Below are 20711 nucleotides of genomic sequence, written 5' to 3'. Positions count from 1 at the left end.
TCGGTCACCCTCCTCAATCGTGTCGAAGTTGCTTGATATCGTGGGCTGGACTCGTCACGAAACTCCGACAGGCTGAGTCCCTGTGGTCCCAGGGCGCGAGGCATCCATACACACCGGCGCGAGCGATGAGCGTGATGCGGAGCGCGATCACCACCGTTCTGGAGATTCGTGGAATTCTACGCGAAAGGACCACCAGATATCGGCTCTCGACAGTGTTCTACGTGGTGCCTAGCAGAGACTCTCGATCTCCGTCATAGTGGCCCGGCCCCCGGGCTGAGTTCTTGTCCATCTGAAGATTTCATCGCGGCCGATCCCGTCGGTTTGGGAGTTTCGGAGGGCGCTTGGGGATTCGTCTACCTCCCCAAGCCCCAGCTAACTCGGACCCGATCACCTCCGCCCATCCCGGGATTGGATGCAGCTAACAAGGGAAGACAAGAGAGGACTAATATGTTTCTTGTCGCCCATCCGGACCGTCAGTCACAACAGTCACGTCCATTAGCGTCGCCACTGTTCGGTCATGCTGTAACTGCGGGCCGCCAAGGCCGATCCATGCGTTGGACTGGTCTGTTCAACTACTCAATTGCTCAAGGGGAGAGCGCCAGAACACGGATCCCACGCTCCCCGCCCCTCCAACGACCTTGTGTTCTCTCTTTTTCTCGCTCGCTCTATCTGACGGGAGATGTAAAATCTACTTCCATCAGAGTCCTGGTTTCTATAGTTCTGGAACTAGGCTACGCTAGAGGTCGATCATCGCGACTCGCCCTACTATACAGATATTCCCCAAGCCCGGTCCAAGTCTGGTTCCAGAAGCCTATCTGGATGAATGTCTTCAGCGGAAACTATCCCTTCAGAGAGATCTGCATTTGCTTTTCTTTTTAGGGGGCGGGTTCTAATCGGAAACCCCCAAGCCTCAATTCTCGTAGTTCATTCGCGAGCCCGATTGCTAACGATGACGTACTCCGCACTTCGCCATTTAGTTGGATGTCGGGATGATTTGTGAACCCCCTATGGTTCTGCCTCTTCCCGCGTAAAATACCTGTGGTAGAATCGGCAGGCATGCATTGGAACTCTCTCCGAAAGAAATTACTTGGTCCGACCGACTTGTATGGATGGATTCGAGAAGCACGGGGTACAGCCAGCATTGGATCACCTGACGTGTAGTAGTTGGTAGTAGTAGTTAGTAGTATTTAGTATAGTATTTAGCATAGTAGTTAGTATAGTATTTAGCATAGTTGTTAGTATAGTATTTAGTATAGTAGTTAGTAGTAATCAGTAGTAGTTAGTATAGTAGAAGTAAAGGGTATATTTATGTTCGGCGGGTGGGACTCCCGTTCCCACGAACCCCAACTGCCTTCATGCACTCACTTGATCGGGGTATGCTGCCAACGGTATGAGTGCGCATGCTTCGAAAGCATCGTAAGTATTTCTATTATGAACTACGTATATCCTTCATATGCAACAATCATCTCGGCAACCGTTTCCCGGACGCTTCTCCCCGTTCTTTCTTATCCTCTTGGTTACTCGTACTGGTATATACCACCACCACCGCAAGCACCATATGCTCCTGCTCCTGCTGCTCCTACCAATGTTGATCTCGATATGATACGCCGTCGCAAAAGCTCTAGCAGTGCGGAAAGAGCGGGGAATCGCTAGATATTTGACATCTCAAAGCATCTTCTGGAGATCATGCCACTAGATCGTATGGCAGTGGTGACTTGGTGCCCATCCAAAGCGGAGAGTGGGATGAGCCCCTGCTAGATAATAGTAGTGAATCCTCGGTCGGATTCAATCCAGCCCACGAAACGGACAAAAAGCCCCCTCGGTCAACAACACATTGATCCGGTCGTGAATTGCGGGGGAAGCGCTGGAATGCGTGGACGTGGACGTGGTCGCGATTCCCCCAAGGTACACGAGGCCCACCCGAATCTTACAACAGGCGAGACCCTTGTTTTTTTCTCATCTCGATAATCATCTCAAGGCGCAACATCTCCAATCATTTTCAAGTCCAGAATAATTGAAAGGAGGATGTGTGGCATGATTCTCGGAGATCGTTGCGACGTGGCGCGGGGGAGAAAACATCCGGTGGTGACGTCCTCCACTCCGCCTTGCTCGCTGCGAGTCTGGCACTCGCCGAAACTCCCACCGGCCAACTTCCCTAGACAAGGCGTCGCAAATCCCGGTCGAGTCAGACTCTGACGTAGAATGCTCGGGCTCTGATTCCTTGACCAGGCTCTGGACCCCCGGGTCTTGCCTTCTTCGGCGGGGGGAAGCAATGCATGGCAGAAGTCTTGGAGCGCAGCCATGCAGCCCAAGGGGCAATTCCGGGACCAATTGGCCAATTGACCAGCAGGAGCTCAACGCTGTTCGATGTCAGTTTTTTGCACTATACTGAAGCGGCATCTTTAACCCAGGAGCCCGGAGCTCCGAGGCAGGGGCCAAACCGGTCACGCAAAGCACGAGTTTGTGTCACGGAAACGGCGTGAAGACAGGACACGATCCGGTCGTCCATGGATTCAGGAACCCGGACACGCCGGATTATGAGACGGTGGGGAGATGGAAGAGCCAATGGACAGAAGCACAAGGCCATCTCGATTATCCGGCTTCTCTAAAGCAGGAGATCGGGAATTGACCGAGCCCGTGTTGCCATCATCGACCTTTGATATCAAGTTCTCAAGTGGCACCACCCGCGCTGACGGCCTCTGGTACTTTGTGTACTTGGCTTCCCACAACTGATTGAGGGACTGTTGAACACGGGAGTCCAGGGGGCTGCTACTTCTTCTTTAACAACACTGCTCCCCGTCAAACTTTCACTTGTCTCTTCTCTGCCTCCCTCAACTCTTGCCCGGCTACATCACTATCCACCACCACTCTCATTCCTCTCGGACACTTTCTCTCTGACCAGACTCCATCACGACTACGACTTCCGCAATGCCCACCATTCCCTCTATGCAGTGGGCGCAAGTCGTCGAAAAGAAAGGCGGCCCCCCAATTTACAAGCAAATCCCCGTCCCCAAACCCGGCCCCGATGAAGTCCTCATCAAAGTCAAGTACACCGGCGTCTGCCATACCGACCTTCACGCCATGAACGGTGACTGGCCCATTCCCCTGAAACTGCCGCTCGTCGGCGGCCACGAGGGCGCCGGCATCGTCGTTTCCAAGGGCGAGATGGCCGCAGGCGTCGAGATCGGCGACCATGCCGGCATCAAATGGCTCAACGGCTCCTGCTTAGCCTGCGAATTCTGCAAGACCGCTGACGAGCCGCTGTGTGCGGACGCGGCCCTCTCTGGCTACACCGTTGACGGCACCTTCCAGCAGTACGCCATCGGCAAGGCAGCCCACGTCACCGTGCTGCCAAAAGAGGTCCCGCTCGACGCGGTCGCTCCGATCCTGTGCGCCGGGATCACGGTCTACAAGGGTCTGAAGGAGTCCGGGGCGCGGCCCGGGCAGACCGTGGCCATTGTGGGCGCAGGTGGTGGGCTGGGGTCCCTAGCGCAGCAGTATGCGAAGGCGATGGGGTTGCGGGTGATTGCGATTGACGGCGGCGACGAGAAGCGCGCGATGTGCGAGAAGCTCGGTGCGGAGGTTTGTTTCCCCTTGCGATCACCCTAGGAGAGGAATTGAACAAGACCCCTAACGATCCCATTCGACAGGCTTATGTGGACTTCACCAAGTCCCAGGACCTCGTTGCAGACGTCAAGGCCGCCACGCCTGGCGGTCTCGGTGCGCATGCTGTGCTCCTACTCGCTGTGTCAGAGAAACCATTCCAGCAGGCTGTTGAGTACGCACGACCTCGGGGTGCGATTGTAGCTATCGGTCTTCCAGCACATGCGTTCCTCAAGGCTCCTGTCTTTGAGACCGTGGTGAAGATGATCAATATCAAGGGTAGCTATGTCGGCAATCGCCAGGATGGTGAGGAAGCCGTTGGCTTCTTTGCTCGCGGTCTGATCAACGCGCCTTTCAAGACTGTTCCCCTGGAGGATCTGCCGAAGGTGTTCGAGCTCATGCGTAAGTATTCTCCGAGTCACTTTGGGCCCGTGACTGGTTATCATGCTAATACGAGAAAACAGAGCAAGGCAAGATCGCCGGACGATACGTCCTTGAGATTCCTGAGTGAAAACACTGATGGAAATTGAACATGGTGCTGTCTTCCGAGGATATGGAGAGCTTGATAAATATCCGGCGAGGCAGACCACATATCCCATGGGTGCAATTCATGACCCTACATAATCTATTCATTAGGGCATTTAACGAGCAATGACGTCTTCTATTTACACTCCGTTCCCACCCCATAAACTATATGCCCGCGAGTATCTGGGAAATGTACCGAGACAGAGAAACCTGCTCCGAAAGAAGAAAACTAGAATGGGAAATTAGCCCAAATAAATAAAAAGGTCAACACCTTGACTCTCAATCCTTCCGAGAACAATCTATATACAAAAAAATCCCCACCGCAAAATATCTACTCCAGTGTCTTCTCCGATGCTCCAGTTCCAACCGCAGCAGCCTCAGCCTCGATCTGCTTGCCCTCATCCTCCGGGCTGACCGTAGTCTGCGGACCATGGAACGTCTTCTTCGCATGAAGGAAATAATAAGCCAGCGCGCCTATCCAGAGCGCCCCATTGATAACGATCGTGTAATTCATATCCTGAGCTACAGAGCCAAAAGAAGAGAAAGAAGGAATTCGGGTTAGCAACGTTCTCTCTGTCTGCAGAGTTTCGAGGAAATTCCAACTTACGCGACGGATCCGGGCCCTCGGTGGGGATCATCGAGAGCACAATGGCGAAGGCCATATAGATGACGGCAACCCAGGCAATCGGGCGGCTGAGGTACTTGCCCGTATAGAAGTCACCCGGGACGAAGCGGTCCTCGCCCCAGAGCAGACGAGCCAAGATGGGAGTGAGCCAGGCGAGGTCGTTACCAGCAACGGCGAGCGAGAAGAGGGCGTTGGCAGCAGCGTTGTCGATCAGCGAGAGGAGGCCGGTGACCACGGCCATGACGATCACGCCGCAGACCATGCGCACGGGCTGGTACTTAGTGAACTTGCCCTGGCTGACTTTGCGGAAGAACCAGGAAAATGGTAGCGCGCCGTCGCGCGAGAAGGCCCAGCTTTGGCGAGAGGCGGCCAGGACCTAGGGACGTGGATTAGTTGGCGGAATAGACATGGGAGCGACGAGAAACACGAACAATACTGAGGCCCATGAAGAATTGGACGATGGCGTTGACGGCCATGAATCCGAGGGCGCCTTTTTTTCCAAGAGCATCGTAGTAGATCTAATAGGGATAGAGTGTCAACAACGCACTCGTGAAATCGGATACCAGTCCAGCCAAGGAGCACATTACAGCTAAATCAACATACCTGTGCCATGGGTTGGCCAAACTTCGAGTTCAGGATACTGTCGATATCCTGACTCATCGAGGCCGCGATGCAGCTCATTGACAAGAACCCTAAGATGCCACAAGCGGCAATGGAAGAAATGATTCCGAGGGGCACGGCGCGAGTAGCATGGGTCGCTTCTTCACTCATATGAACGCAGGAGTCAAAGGCGCCGATAGTCCAGATAGGTGAGAGCCAGGCCAGCATGAAAGTCCAGCCGGCGGGCCAGGTGGTCAGATTCTCAACTTGACCGAAGACATACGACCCCGAGTTGATAGGAGGATTGTTCTCCGACTTCCCGACAGGCAGCGCGATCACGGTGGCCATGACGAGCGCAACATTGAGGAAGATGCAGACCGACTGGATTTTGGGCATCACTTTGCCGAAGAAGATGGCCATAACGCCGTGTGCGAAGACCGTCGCGACATATGTCCCATAGATAATCGGCCGAGTTGCCGTCCAGTTGCCGTCGCGGGTCAGGGATATCAAGGAGAGGAGCATGTTGGCGAATCCATCTAGTCATAGCAACCTAGGGTATCAGCGGATTTCTGGATCACGACCGCGGATATCAATAGAACTCAACGTACAGTCAATAGAGCAGAGACCTCCAATAAGCCCGAGGGTATTACTGTATCCAACCAGGAAGCTCAATGGGTTCTTCCATTTCTCAGCGCTGTAGTAATGCGTCCAGAAGTACAAGCCGCCGGCGGTGGGCATGGCCGAAGCCATATCGGCCTAGTAATTTGAAGCAAACGCGATTAGCGACATTTTATTGGATGAGGACAGGTTGAAAAGATATGATGCATACCATTGCCAGACCGACAACCATGATGAAGCAACTCGCAGCCAGCCATCCTATTATGGTGTCAGATAAAGTCTTGACGTATCAAGAAAGCTTCACGCTATCGGTACTTACCCTATTCATCTGTCAGTTAGTTTAAGTTTCTATTATTAAAGGAGACAGGCTTACCCAAACCATGCCAACGGGTCCAGCGGGCATTGAGAAGGCCAAGCTGGATGCGATTGAGGGCAGCAGGCCCATTATGCTGAAGGCCACCGCAAAGATCTGGATCGTCGAGTAGTGGCGGCGCAATTCCTGCTTGTAGCCAAGGGTCGCTGGCTAGCTATCAGCATCGAGCGAAACAAGAATGGCGGCCGTACTCCAATGCACCACGGGTCCTAGAGGAACTAACTCACCCAGAAGCTCCATATCCCCGGCCTCGGCAGGAGCCTCCACAATGGCCTCGGGGGCGTTGACATCGCGCGAGAGCGACTTTTTGATTTCGTCGGCCATGATGAACGCCAGTGACAGTCAGGTATTGAAGGTGAAAATTATTGAGAAAATAGAGAGAAAGGATAAGAAGGGCTGAGCGTGCCCGTACAACGTGAGAATGTGTCGAAGTAGTTTAATCTCAATAAAACAGACCAGGTGCACGGTTGCAGCACAACACGAAGCAACTGTTACACCAGCGGTCAGTGTGCTATGTGAGTTTGAATCCTGACCAGTTGTACCTAGCGTTCTCAAAAGAAGGGGGTTCTAGCAGGGAGACACAAGAAGCTATGAAGGAAATGCTATGCTTTAAACCCCCAACCCCTCCGGCAAATGCGACTCGCGATTCTCTTTCCATGTGAGGGGTTCGAGACACTTCAACCGCCTCCAAGCGGAATCGCCGGGACAATGCTCACCACCACCAACATCACCACCACTACCACCACCCCTCTGGCCTCGGGTCCACCGATAAAGGCTTGTTGGAGTTGGCCGTTTGAAAGCGGGGACGGGCTTGCAACAGGATTTGAGTGGCTGGCCACACTGGGCCGAAGCGAGATAATCATCACTATTTTGAGTCTGGCGCTTGGCACACTTGGAGCACCTCAGCGAGCCGGACGGGCAACGGGGCAACATTGAAGCAGCCAAGGAGATAAGAAGCGTGGGCGGGCTTCCGGTTGGTGGTGACCTACAGATAAGAAGCCTTTTTGCCAGGATAACGAGGCTTATTTTTTCTGGCTGATTGGCCACGTCTCGCGTTTCTTTCTCTCATTACTTGCCGCTTTAGGAAATTATCACTGGAGGCTGAAAATACTCTTTTGTCGGACTTTGCATTCGTCCCATCTTGTTGATGGCTCTGGCACTGCGGAGTGTTATTAACCTTATCACGCGTGGTGAACCAGATAAGTGATAAGACTTACCCCGGACTCGCCAGGTGGAGCCATGGAGCGGACTAAGGTCCGCTCGTGATCAAACACACGAAGGAACGCACCGCTAGCTGATTGGGCTCCAATCGCACGCGTCATACCATGCGAGCAGGACCCAAAAGGAGTTAATGTGAAATTGGATTGAATACGGTTTGATCGATGCTGTCTATTCTCCCCTTCCCCTTCCGTGTCATGCCACTTCAAACAGAAGCCAAGATCTCGATCTATGCAGACATTTATACAGATCTCTAGGGGAACATGATCCCCGCAACTCAACATGTATCATGAATTCTTGCAACCTCAAAAATCCCAGTTCTATCCTCCCAGACAAAGTACAAAATACTGGGAACACAGCCACCAGGGCTCCCGGTAAAGAAAGAAGAGGTGGAAGTGAACCCAAACCCAAACCCAAACCCAGACCCAGACCAGACAAACCCAGCTCAACCCCATACCCATTTCTGCAACCGAACAAAAAAGAATGCGAAAATAGAGGCAGCATCGGCCAGAAGAAAGAGAGCGTTTTCTGCTTACGGCAATGCAAAACTCCCGAGGTAACGCGAACAGAAGGTACGAAAACAAGGGGTGGGAGGGCTAAATATACATTCAGATTTGAGGAAAGAGAGAAAAAAAAAGAGGAAAGAATTGATCAAAGAGCAACCAATGCAAGCGGGAAGAATATCCATTTCATTTCTTCCATGAGGTATCACGAAATAATGTCATCAAACTGCCCCCGGTCCCTTATGATTCGACTGGTCTAGCAGCAGCTTCGGCTTAATATAATCTTCATCCAACTGGCGGAACCACGCGGCGTGATCGCCCGAGGGGCCACCAGAGAAGAGGTCCCGCAGGGCTTCACGCGCGGTGAGACCCTGTTCCCTATGAGCGGGAGAGGCGGTGGTGGAGACATCGTTGGGCGAGGGGGTGTGGGTACCAGGGGAGGGGTGTGAGGAAGTGCGCCGGAGACGCGAAGCGCTGCTCGCAGCGGGGGGAAGATCATCGTCAGATATGCCATCCAAGTCAAGGTCGAACTCGTCCGGATGGGCAACTTGGTTCGAGCGGCCTTTCCCGCTGGGGGGCAGACCGAATTCGTCGTCGCTGCCGTTACCACTACTGATGCTGCGACTACTAGGCCCGACGCCGCCCCCGTTGAGGAGTGTGGCAGTCGATGAGCGATCACGACGCGATTGGGCGTCCTTGGGGCTGTACGCCGCAGAGTACATTCGAGTGTGGCCCTGAGGCGGGCTTGGACGGCGGCTATTGCCAGTGGAATAGCTGTCAGCGCGGACGCCTTGGCCATTGCGTGGAGGGTTTGTGACTCCGTCGAGAGGAATGGTGAAGTCGGCTCGGCGCGGAGTATAGCCCAGAGCAGTGTCGGAACGTTTGTAATAGGTACCTCCATGAGTTACCTCAATATCGAACTCGTCGTCGGAGTCAACCTCCTCGACAACACCAGTCCGAATACCTAGGATCTCCAACATCCGGGCAGTGGTGCCTCCAAAAATGATCACGGTCAGCACAACGACCACCAGGACCGTAGCACGTAGCGTGGGCCCATTGGCGCCGGAGAGACCTGCGGCTAAGGCAACACCGACAGCACCACGAAGGCCGGCCCAGAAAAGCATTGCTTGATAAGCGAAAGGCAATTCGTCCGCGACTTCCACGCCGCGACGCCGGGCTCGGTACCGAATGAACCAATTGATGGCTTTGGACAGAGGGAAGACAGCTAGGTAGCGTGCAAGACAAATGCCAAGAACTGCCACAAAAATGAACAGAGGGTTGAATTGAAGATGCGACTCAACGAAAAGGTCCAGTCCCAGATAGATGAAGATAAAGTTCTCTGACAGCTGCGCCATGACCTGGAAAAGGTACTTGGTGGTTAGTTGGGTGCGGCGCGACATATTATAGTAAGCGTAATGTTTGAGAGTGATTCCACAGAACAAGAGGGACACAATGCCTAGACCGCTGAATTAGCTCTCATAACCACTGGCTGGGAACTCCTAAAGCTCTCCATTCTCCTCGCGAGGCAACGCTAGGTTTTGGAGAGTTGGGATAGGAGGTCCAGCTTCTATCGTTAGAAAGACTCACCAGAAAGATGCACGCCATTAGAAAAGAAATAGCTGGCGTAAGCAATGAGCACGATCAAACAGCTCTCGATCTTCGGCATGCGCCGCACATGCGTGTACTTGAGTCCCAGAGCGGTAGCAATACCAACCAACATACCGACCAACATACTGCCAAAGAAGACGAGCAAGAACAGCCCGATAGCCTCGAACAGATTCAAAAAGGTTAGCGAGCTAGCCTCCGACTCTGCATACTTCTGCGCAGTCTCGAAGAGAACGATGGCAATCGCATCGTTAAGAAGCGCCTCACCGAAAATCACGGTATACAGTTTCGGTTCGACCTTGTAGAGGTTGAAGATGGCCAGGATGGTGACCGGGTCTGTCGCGGAGAGGGTGGCGCCGACGGAAATAGCCTCGACAAAGGAGATGTTCAGGCCATCCAGCGGGATCCGTGTCCATAGGAAGAGAACGAGGCCCAGGACGATGGCCGAAATAAAGGTACCAGCGAAAGCGAAGGTGAGGATCGTGCCGATATGGCGGAAGAAATTCGCCTGGTGGAGTTCGTAGCCCGAGGCGAGGATGATTGGAGGAAGGAGAAGGTTGAAGAAGAACTGATAGTCGAAGGCGACGCTGTCCTGGAGGCTGGAGCCCGTGAGTCGGATAATCAGACCGACAAACATGCCTTAGAAATCGTCAGCGAGATATAATTGAGACTTCTCTTGGCTTCTTGCTTCGAGCACAAGTCTCGTATCCACCACCAAGGTATCCGCAGGGTGTCTCTTACCGGCAAAAATTGATAGGACTGTTTCGTGGACAGCTTGGATCTTCCGCTGCTGGAGGATGTAGCTCGTAAACAGGGCAAACATCAACAGCATGATCATGATAAACAGCGCCCAGGAGCTTGTAATCTCCTTAGAGCCTGCCTCGGGGGCATCTATTATCCAAAGTTCATTGTCAGACCGCCGCGACACCTAGACGGGGCATATCTTCATCGAACGAGGGGGGGGTTGGAGGGGATAGGAGCCGGGAGCTTATGCTTCGTACCATCGGGATCAGTATCTTCCGCCGCTCGTCCTGGAGGAAGACCAAAGAGTTAGTATAGACGTCCAGAAAATTAGACCGCTCCAGAGCGACACAGTTGTAGGGAAACGTACGGAGCAGAGCGTGGAACGCTTCGCCCATGAGTTGACCAGCCATCGCGGCTCAATCAGGGACCTCCGAGGGTCCGGCGCGAAAGACAGCTGGCAGCTAACACCTGCGGCAAGTTAAGACAGGGCAGGACCAGGCGCGCATAATCTGCCGGCAGAGTGCGAGCAGGATGGAGACCAAGATAGGTAGTGCAAGCCTGGATAGAAATAGAATTTAAGGTGACAAGACTTGGAGTTTCTGAGTTGAGTTGCATCCGCCGAGCGGAGGGACAGATCGGGGGGCTCCTGTATGGTATACGAAGTACAAAACACATTACGAAGGAGGCGCTGAAGGTGGCGAAGGGGCCAAGTGCAGAGGCGTATTTAGGTAACGGAACAGTACTGTCACAGAATAACACTGAATCTGACACGTGGTCCACTGAGTGCCGCGCAACTGCCAAGAAGCGGGCGGCAGGCTTAGGGGCCGCGTTTATTCTGAGGGCTTTTGTCGTGCGAATAGGGGCTTCGGGACTACATCTTCTCACAGTACTCAAGAACCATGAGCGGCTGTATCAGGACCATTGGCAAACAGCTATCTGTTAAAAAGATTGTGTCATGTCCCTGCTCCCCCCTTACATTCAAGGTGTGAACACCAATTGCATCCCCTGACCCACTTCCTCCGGACAACATCATCGGTATGTCCAGGTGGGACCCATTCACAAGGCGCGTATGGGCACGAGCCTCGTAACCCAGCAAACTGGATCTAAAAATAAGGAGTGCAGTAGAAGCGGTATTAAATCAATCCTTCTACGCCTGTCTGCCCTCCGCTAGTCTCTTCGTCAACCACGCTGCGGCCAACGCAGCACATCCGCCAAATCGGAGAACCCATCCCACGCTGTCATCCCAAGGTTCACCGCGTGGTTTCTGCGTGACTTTGAAAATAGCACTGCAGATTAGGCTAGAGAAAATCTGAGGAAAGGAGACGGCCATATTATGTAGACCTAAGACAATTCCCGCTTGCGCAATATTTGCCTCGGAGTGTGCCGAGTATTTTGCCCGGCCGTCTTCGACATCATGTTCGCGGCCACGGTCTTCGAGATCCCGCGGCTCATCCTCGCTGGACACCGGCACATATGAGCTAGAGGTGGTATCGTAGCCTCCAGTGCGAGCTTGGCCCGAACTAGATGCCCCCGACTGGTCCGGATGTGTATGCCGGGTCACATCAAAGCGGGCGACTTCGGCGGAAATCAAAGCGAACGGCGCCCATAGCGCCAAGGCCCAGCAAATACCGACAATGCCGATAACCACTGATCCAGCAGGATAGGAGGAGATGAATAAAGTACTGAACATGCATAGTGCGAAGAGAAGATGTGAAAGGAGCCATGTCCGACGCAAAGTCAAGCCGGGAATCTGCAGCCGCGAAAGCCAAGTCGGTTTCCCGTCTGCTCCAATACGTTTTCCAGCGCCTACCTCAAGCAGTGGGTCTGCAGCAGTGCCGACTGGAATGCTAGAAATTGATAGCCGCCGAGGTGCTTCTTCTTCTTCATCTTCTTCATCGTTTTCTTCCCCATTGTCATGTGCCACACCCTGTGCCAGCGGGGCACTGGTCTCCGAGACTTGTCCATACGTAGGAACCACGAAGAGCGGCATGAGGATATTCGCCAGGAACGAGATGATAGCGTATATGAGGAGAGCAGAAGTCCCGATTCGAGTGGCGTCCTCCCAGATCTTGTCGATCTGATCACCCGACATATCGGGATGGTCTGCAAAGATAGGATTGACGTACAATTGACCAACATACGTCGTTGAATAGAACAGGAATGGGAACCAGCCTACCCATGCAGCCACCTGTACCTCACAGACGCGTGCAATCTGCGGCGGTAGATTCTGAATAGATTTGAACACCTGGCGGAAGAAGGAAACGAGACCGAGGCCATCTGAAGAAGGGGGCCCCTCGAGTCTGGGATCGCGCTCCTGAATGTAGAGACAGCTGGCTAGTAAGGTGAAGATGAGGGAGAAAGAAGCCAATGCACAAAGGACTTTGAACTGCGTATTTCCCAAGAACGGTAGAATCGCTGGTAGATCCATATAACCAAAGCTAAATCCTAACATATTGCCAATCCCTGTGACTCGGCTAGCCCAAGCGTTGGCTAGCTCCTGTTGATGAGCAGGGCAATTATCGACAATGAATGCTCTAATTGCTGCCTGTACTAAAGAGTGCAACACAAAATAAGAATATTAGCTTCCGGCTGCAAGGCCCGGAGATAGGGTGGGGAGTTGAGGGTTACCGGTATTGATGGCAAAATCAAGACAGAACATCACGATAGTGGCGACAGCAATGGTCGTCCATTTCGTGCCGCTAGATTCTCTATCGATGCCAAATATCGATAGAGTACCGCCCACAATCTCACGTACCCAAGCAAGACAAAGCAGCGATACCACCGTGGCGGCGGCGCCCACCACCATGAATGGCTTCCTCTTGCCCCATGGTAAACGGCAGTTATCACTGCGAATGCCGATATAAGGCTGCACCAAGGTGCCGGTCAGCGGCCCAATGACCCAAACGACCGCAAGGAGAGACTTGCTCATCCCGAGGGAGAGCAAGAAAGGCTGTAGGGCGACCTGGTCAGCGGCGTTCACGCACAGCTCCCTCCCCAACCGCTTAGTTGATTCGCACGTACCGATCCATTTGACAACTCAACCGACCATACAACCTGTAGACTATATCAAAACCTCAGTATTCAGCACGCATTTCATATACGAGTATTCCCCACGCGAGGCATACCAGCGCAGCTCGGGAATAAGGCCGGGATCACATCACTTACCCTCCTATAGACACCGTCAGCAAAAACAGATACCAACCGCTCTTGGATGATTCATCCGTTCGGACCGCAGAGTCCTGGAAGGATCGGACCCTTGGCTCTTCTTGCTCTTGCGCAGTCGCCATGAGCAGCGGACCCTCGTGAACAACCGGTTCGCGCAACTATATGGAACGGCCGATAAGAGCAAGACCCACCACGATAGCCCAACGTTCAATAGGTGTGTGCGGAGCTCATACAGGCGGCTAGACGAGGGTTGGGTGGAATGGCGGAGCTTGTGTGCTTGTGTTGGGCGTGGAATCGCAATTTGGTAATTCAGGCGCGCGGAGAGTAAGTGCGGTCTTCTGTTGGCGTTGGGTGGGCTATCAGCCGTCAACAATCGTTGGTACCGGGCGATTAATCTATAGGGCTCCGGTCAGGAATGGCTGACATCTCGTGGATCGGGCGATCTGTTGTCGGTGCTCTGGCCTTCAACCACCAGGCTTGAACTCGGGTACAACAAGGGTTGGGAGGAGGTTGGGAGGAGTTTGGGGGGATTGATTATTCACAGAGCTACGTTCAGGCGTCCTGATCAGCAGCGACGTCAGTGCACGTGACGATCACGCCTTCTTGGCTGGCCCATGACTTGCAGGGAACTGAGGTATAGTTCTGTCCCCCACATTCCGTATTTTCCATCTGGATTAGGGCACCGGATCAGATAATTACTTCGATGTTCTCTCTTTTTCTTTTCTTTGATTTTGTTTGAGCTCGAGAGATGAATAAATTGTTTACGCGAGTATAAAATGGAAGTTAGAAGGATCTACAGTGGTGGCTCAACCACGTGGTTCGCAAGCCATCTTGTAGAACAAGACGCCTGCGTCTGGACGGGAGACAAAAGTGTTTCAAGCCAATTTTGGATCCAAGTCAATTCGTTAGATGTCTATATAAACTTAGCCGTGGAAAAGAGAAACAAACGGCGTACACACAGATACAAAGAAAACGACCAAAAAAATAAAAAAGAAATTCCAGCTCATCCGACGAGATACCCCGTATTCCAGTAAAAACAAGGCGGCTAGCAGTAAACGCAAGACCCAAATCCAATCACTGTCTCCCAAGATTCCCTCCCTCGGGAGAAATATGTACGCCACACGTTGCCCGTGCCCGTGCCCGCCAGGCAGATTCCCGCGGGTGTCGGAGCTAGAGTTTAGCACCGAGAACGAGGAGGCGATAATACAGAGATTCTTTCCTTAACCCAAAGCACAGCTAACCAATCGCAAGCCAGGACAAGATAATAAAAAAAAAACAAGACAAGATATCGAAACCAGGGCAGAGCATGCCATGCATATGTGCGCAAGACGACATCGCTAATATCACAGGCTCATTGGCTCATAGGCTCATAGGGTATGAGATGAGGTGCGACGCGATGTGACGGGATAGAATATACTCGGGGTGAATGGCCATTGCGGTGCAATAAAGGAGAGACCGGAAGGAATTAGACACCAGATCAAAGACGCCTAGGGGCGCCGAGAGATCAATCAAGACGAAGCCACGCCAAGTATATATAACTCGAAACAGAGCAAATGGTTTACATCTGCTGCTGCAAGAGCTGAGACGTGATCATCTGGGGTGCAGGAACCATAGTCGATAATGCAGAGGGCATGCTCATGGATGTAGCCATGGACGTCATGGACGGCATCTGGACCATATGGGGAGGGGCGGCATGATGCATTGGCGGGGATGAGTCTTCACCAGCCGAGTCGAAATCATTCCCGTCATTTTCAATCTCGAGGTCGTCTTCTGTTGCAATGGGCGCTTGGCCATCCTGCTGAGCTTCATGGATGCGACGGTGCCTTGGGACGACATGTTAGTAAATGGGGTAATTGTCAAGGGCAGGGGTAAGGGGGTGGCTGCAGGGTAAGCTTACTGTGCAAGGTTGTCGGAGCGGGAGAAGGCTTTGCTGCAGTATGGGCAAGGGTATGGTCGCTCTTGGGTATGTGTTCTCACGTGCCTAAGCGCCCAGGTTAGTCGGCGGCTAAAGAAAAATCTCATCACACCAGAGCTATTCTGCAGAAAGTCTGCAGAACCCCGCAGATATTTGACCCACATGGGTGGCAAGCCGGCGCGAAAGAAACAGGGATAGGGGAAATTAGTCTTACCTTTTGAGATGCTCTAGCCTCTTGAAGAGTCGCCCGCACGATGGGATTGGGCAGGAGTGGGACTTCTGGGGGTATGGTCCTAGCTCCATCATTGTGGCACTCCTGGCACGGCGTGCAGGGCCAGGACCCGCACGGTCTGATCGGCCAGTGCTGTTTTGAACCGCTGTTTCAATCGCTGCACTAGTCGGAAGAGCTGCCAGATCATCAGGGGCATTGGTCAAGGGCATGGAGTGCTGAGACTCCTCCATATTCTGCAATGGGGTCCCATGACGCGAGATTTCGTGCAGCAGATCCTTCTGTGGAAGGACGGCGCTTGGGTAGCTGCGCGACAGATCCGGCCCAGTTTCCTCTCCCTCCGTAACTGGAGCCACCGAGCTGGACACGGACCGCCTCAGGTCGCTGGGGCGGTGCGCAGCATAGGCGGTGGGCTGTGTGGAGGGAGCAGTGTGAGGAGGAGGACCAGTCACGGCGCCAGGCGTGCCCGTGGAAGACGCACCCGGGGTCACGGATGGACGCCGCCTCCGCTGCTTGTAAGTAGGGGAACCCTCCATAACCGAGTAGGCATTGGACGAAAAAGGCCGGGACACGGTCGGGTAAGGGCCGGCTGTAAAGTTCGATGGCGGTAGCTGCATCATGGGGTTGTTGTATGGCGCTCCATTGGCAAGATCTGGAATGGCCGTGTACAAGCCAGTGTCTTCATTAGCAATGTACGCGGGCTCAGCTCCAAGTCCAACTGAATGTTGCGGTGGGGTCACTGGCTCAAAGGACAGACCACGGTTGCTGTAATCCTCATATTGCGACGAGACAAACGATGGGGCCGGTGAGTACTCGTAGAAAGTCGGCATGGAGGAATGGCGCTGATGGATGCGGGCGATGGGCATTCCGCTACGGTCATACTGGATGGGGCCGTAGTCTTGTTCGCGTTTAATAATGCTCTGGACTAGATTGTTCGACAACGGCATCGGGGGATTGGTGTACATCGTCGGGTTGGCCGAATCGTCCTGAAGGAGCGGAATCGCTGGGGGAGCCATCTGGGGAGGAGGCATTGCGTCAACGGTCCGAACCACGGGGGAACTGGGCTGGCCATATGTCGTACTTGCGTGGGCGTGGGCAGCAAACGAAGACGAGTTGGCTTGTTGTGCCTTGGTCAACTGCTCATATAGGGACTGGGAGGAGTCGAATTCGAAAGACAAGGCCGGTTCGCTGACCGCCACAGTGGTGGCTTCCTGGCCCATCTTCTCACGTTTCAAATCTCGCTCGAGCGCATCCAGGAAGAGCCGGTCGTGGGGCACGCTGTACCAATAGAAGACCTTCTGCTTCTTCTGGGTCCGGATACAGTTGTTCTTGTACAAGAAGTCCAGGAATGCGCTCTTAGGTTCTTCCAGAGTGGCATCCGTGCCCGCCTTCAGATTGCGCAGATCGGAAAAGATGCCCTCTTCGAACTTCTTGGAGTTCTTGACGGGACGGCCGAAGGCCTGGAATCGAAACGCGAGGCATCGTACGATATCGGTACCGGAGATATGGAAGAGGTTGCTCCTGTAGACCGGCAAGAGCCGTAGATTAGTTGGGAGTGTTCATCGCGCGCGGAAGACTCGATACCCAGCGCCAGTTCGTGCGTTCAATCACCACTTACCAGAGAATACACGAGACGTAATCCCCCGTGGGGAGGAGGAAACGGCGAATCAACTGATCGGGTTGCCAGTCGACGGGGGCCGAGAGAAGGAAGTATTTCACTAGGCTGCAGTTAGTTGCACGGGCTCTATTATCTTGTTCCGCGACTGAGAAGGGCGTACAATTATCCACTTGCTGCAGGGCGACTTGCGCGTCATGTGGCAGACTTTGTTGGGCTTCGGTCGATAGCATAAACGTTTCCGGCTTCTGAGGCGGTGCCATCGGGGCACCAGGGTGGGGATACATGGTCTACAAGTCCACACACGCACTCTGCAAGACGACCGTCAGTATCGATCCGTCATCGGGGTCAGGAACATCGGGCGTTGGTCAGGTTCGCCAAACACACGACTGGGTCTGCATACGAATCCACCCGGCCGACTCCCCTGCTCCTGCTGATTCTGCAGATGTTGCGAATCGGCGATACGGGTCCCGAGGTCTGCACTCACCGTTTGATGTATGATTCAATACAGCCGTGGTGGGATCAACAAGGCGCGGGTCGTCAATGTCCACGTCGCAGGAAAATCACGAGCGGAATGCACTTTTGGAACGAGGATCTCGAAGTCGGGGGTCGATATCGGGGTCGATCGGGCGTTGGCGCGGCGGAGGATCATACGCGATCGACGGCGAACACACAAAAGAGGACCAGCCTCAAGATGGGGGAGGGAGAGCGGGTTGTCGGCGAGACAAAGAGAAAAGGCTAGAGAAGAAAGAGGGTTGCCAGAGAGTGCACTGGGCCAGCCGGTCGGGTCTCTGGGAGAAATTCTCGCACAGCGGAACAGAAACGAAGGTGAAGAGAATTCGGGGTCAGACGGGGTCCAGGAGAAGAAGTAGGGGGGGGGGAGAGAGAAAAAGGATACACAACGTCAGTGAGGTCGGTACTCACCATGCGGGTACTAATAATAATTAAGAGGTACCAGGGCTCCCGTCCTTCTCTCGTAATGGATCGCAGCAACATGGACGGTACCTCAGGTACTGGCGAGTCCGGACAACAGCGCGAAAGGCCAGACAAGCGCCCCAGACCCTGTCGAATTACATGTTCGAACCGGTATTGACCACGCTTGGCAGGCGCTCCGTCTCGATGCGCTCTCTCATCGTGAGGGGAAGCGGAGGGGAAAGGGGAGGGAGGGGGGTGGCCCCGACTGGCCCGAACGAATTACCGCGTCACGACTGGTTCTATACTGGGTCCATACGACCATACCACGATACGGCCACCCAGAGGGCCCGAGTCCCACTTGGTTGCGCCCACGCCGGCCACGCTGATTAGTTACGCGGGCCCCGTTGGACCAGTGAGCCTGCACGTCCGGACGCTCCTGGTCCAACCAGTTACCCAGTCCAGCGCTACCTGGTTTTTGGTCCACCAGAGCCCGACTCATTCCTGCTATTCTCACTGACTCTGCGGCTATAGTTCATCGACCGGGTCGGTCCTAGTTGCAGGCCTCATCGCCAACCCTGCCAATGCCCGACCAAGCTCATCAACGAGAAGGGTTCACAGTCCAACACAACGAACTACTTCGTCCCCCATTCCAGTTATTGCTGAAGGTCCTGAAGGTCCTGAATGTTCTGAATGTTCTGAATGCCCTAAACAGGTCATCGGTGCGGATAATCCCAAAATACAACACCTTTCCAAAAAAAGAAAACAAAAAAACAAAAAACAAATACTGTCGAAAAAAATACGTTTCTCTCCAGACTGGAAAAATGGATGAGCAAAATAACGGAACTCAAAAAGAAGATCTAAAATAACACCCAAGGGAACAAAAAACAATAATAATAAAATCAAATAAGATCAAATAAATGAGGGAAAAAATAAAATCAAAAAACAAACAATAATGCCCGGCCCAGAACGTCCTACGTACTATTTTTGCGCTCCGGGTCCTTCCTGCCCACCTCCTGGTCCCCTTCTCGCTCTCCCACTGGCCCTGGTCACGGGCCGGGTCTTGTTCCTGACCGATAGATCAGTCGGATGCCCCGGACAGACGTGACAGGACTGCAGATGTCGTCTGTGTGTCCGACGGGCTTGGAGAAGATCCCTGGCGAAAGGGAAGAGGAGGGGGGGGAGGAGTCAACGGGAGGGCCAACAGGAAGCGAGGCGGTGGAGACCCGGTCGTGCCAAGCCCGCGCAGGTCCAAACTGGCGCTGCGACCTGAAGCACTGAAGGCACCTGAAGCAACCCGCTGGTGGTTTCACGCTTGGTGGGCGCTTACCTGCAGCCATTGAAACGGCCTCCTTCCTCCCCTCCTTCTGCTCATCCCCTTTCCCCCTGGTGCCCATCTTTGCGATTGGTCACACCGGGGCCCAGTCCCTCATGCTCAACATGGGCACTATGGCTAGCATGGCATGGCTCGCATGGTCAACAGGGTCAACAGGGTCAACTCTACGGAACCTGAAAAAAAAAAAAGAAAAAGGAAAAGAGAGAGAGAGGAAAAACAACACCCTCCCCCTTCTTCTAGTGCAAAGAATAGAATCTCAACACTCCGGAACGTGGTCCAAGAGCTGCTGTGTAGAGCCCGTTCTAGCGGCGCGCTCCACCCTCCCCGTTTCTGCTAATTCTCCGATTCCTCGGTCAGACTCGAGTCCCTCAAGTCCTCGACGGCTGTGGCTTAAGCTGATCCCCTTTTCCCGATTTTCCGGACGGTCTTTGGAGATCAGACTTGACATATCAGAATCGCTCGGCACGACGAGTCGCAACGAATGACCCGAGGAGCCACTATCCATGGTGGCTTCGTCCGAAATGGCTCAAGAAATCCCATCGGCCCATGAGGGTCAACTGATCAAATCATCAAATCCTCAAATCCTCCATGACGTTTGCAATGGCTTCGTCCAGTCGAAGTCGGCACTTCTAGACCATTCGCATTCACCCCCTCCCTTCACCCCCTTCACCCCCTTCACTTCCTTCAACCCATCAATACCTGGGCTCCACGCTCCACTGCTTCCCTGCTTTCCTGCTCCCTCCCTGTTGTGGGTTCCTCCCGACCCCTGCTAGTCTGCTCAGTCTCTCTCTCGTTCGCTCCCTTTCTTCCGTCGTCCCCCCTCCCGATAGATTAAGTGGCGGGCCCCGAGATTCCCCCGGTGAGAACTGTACCTGGGTGCCGTCCGTTGCCGTCCGCGACCGTCTGGAGTGCATGCAGTAGGGCTGGCAAATTTCTAGCTCGCCCCGTTTTCCTTCTCTCCTGATCCAATTCCCTGGATCCATTTTGCCACGAGTCTCCCCGGGAGCCACAGGCAAGGATGGGTTTATACATTTGTGTGTACCGGTACTTCGGGACACCGCGTCAGGGCTACGGAGGACCCAACATGCCCAATATGGCCAATATGACCAATACGTGCGTCGACGA

General features: G+C 53.7%; 6 protein-coding genes across 6 annotated transcripts; 1 reads left to right on the top strand and 5 right to left on the bottom strand.

The window, feature by feature from the left end:
* Positions 1 to 2928: 2928 nt before the first annotated feature.
* N7462_003960 (zinc-dependent alcohol dehydrogenase) lies at positions 2929 to 4114 on the top strand (the record flags this gene model as incomplete). The annotated part of the gene is made up of 3 exons (XM_057075686.1): positions 2929 to 3582; positions 3651 to 4005; positions 4068 to 4114. 3 exons carry the CDS (start codon positions 2929 to 2931, stop codon positions 4112 to 4114), a joined length of 1056 nt encoding a protein of 351 aa, XP_056935191.1.
* Positions 4115 to 4459: 345 nt separating this feature from the next.
* N7462_003959 (putative GABA permease) lies at positions 4460 to 6668 on the bottom strand (the record flags this gene model as incomplete). Its single annotated transcript, XM_057075685.1, has 9 exons — positions 4460 to 4650; positions 4736 to 5129; positions 5185 to 5271; positions 5357 to 5889; positions 5962 to 6109; positions 6183 to 6229; positions 6287 to 6299; positions 6345 to 6490; positions 6572 to 6668. 9 exons carry the CDS (start codon positions 6666 to 6668, stop codon positions 4460 to 4462), a joined length of 1656 nt encoding a protein of 551 aa, XP_056935190.1.
* A 1618-nt stretch (positions 6669 to 8286) lies between these two features.
* Positions 8287 to 10824, bottom strand: N7462_003958 (bifunctional K:H/Na:H antiporter NHX1; the record flags this gene model as incomplete). The annotated part of the gene is made up of 5 exons (XM_057075684.1): positions 8287 to 9521; positions 9653 to 10309; positions 10412 to 10561; positions 10672 to 10701; positions 10782 to 10824. 5 exons carry the CDS (start codon positions 10822 to 10824, stop codon positions 8287 to 8289), a joined length of 2115 nt encoding a protein of 704 aa, XP_056935189.1.
* Positions 10825 to 11561: 737 nt separating this feature from the next.
* Positions 11562 to 13701, bottom strand: N7462_003957 (putative sucrose transporter; the record flags this gene model as incomplete). The annotated part of the gene is made up of 4 exons (XM_057075683.1): positions 11562 to 12964; positions 13043 to 13376; positions 13436 to 13475; positions 13580 to 13701. 4 exons carry the CDS (start codon positions 13699 to 13701, stop codon positions 11562 to 11564), a joined length of 1899 nt encoding a protein of 632 aa, XP_056935188.1.
* Positions 13702 to 15137: 1436 nt separating this feature from the next.
* Positions 15138 to 17625, bottom strand: steA (sexual development transcription factor SteA; the record flags this gene model as incomplete). The annotated part of the gene is made up of 5 exons (XM_057075682.1): positions 15138 to 15402; positions 15477 to 15560; positions 15709 to 17244; positions 17342 to 17441; positions 17502 to 17625. The coding sequence occupies 5 exons, from the start codon at positions 17623 to 17625 to the stop codon at positions 15138 to 15140; spliced, it is 2109 nt and encodes a 702-aa protein (XP_056935187.1).
* A 2217-nt stretch (positions 17626 to 19842) lies between these two features.
* On the bottom strand, positions 19843 to 20091 carry N7462_003955 (uncharacterized protein; the record flags this gene model as incomplete). The annotated part of the gene is made up of 1 exon (XM_057075681.1): positions 19843 to 20091. One exon carries the CDS (start codon positions 20089 to 20091, stop codon positions 19843 to 19845), a length of 249 nt encoding a protein of 82 aa, XP_056935186.1.
* Between the last annotated feature and the right edge of the window lie 620 nt (positions 20092 to 20711).

The sequence above is a fragment of the Penicillium macrosclerotiorum genome (genome assembly GCF_028827735.1).
Source record: "Penicillium macrosclerotiorum strain IBT 26536 chromosome Unknown utg000003l_segment0_segment0, whole genome shotgun sequence".
Classification (NCBI taxonomy): domain Eukaryota; kingdom Fungi; phylum Ascomycota; class Eurotiomycetes; order Eurotiales; family Aspergillaceae; genus Penicillium; species Penicillium macrosclerotiorum.
This window is presented reverse-complemented; position numbering and strand designations above follow the sequence as displayed.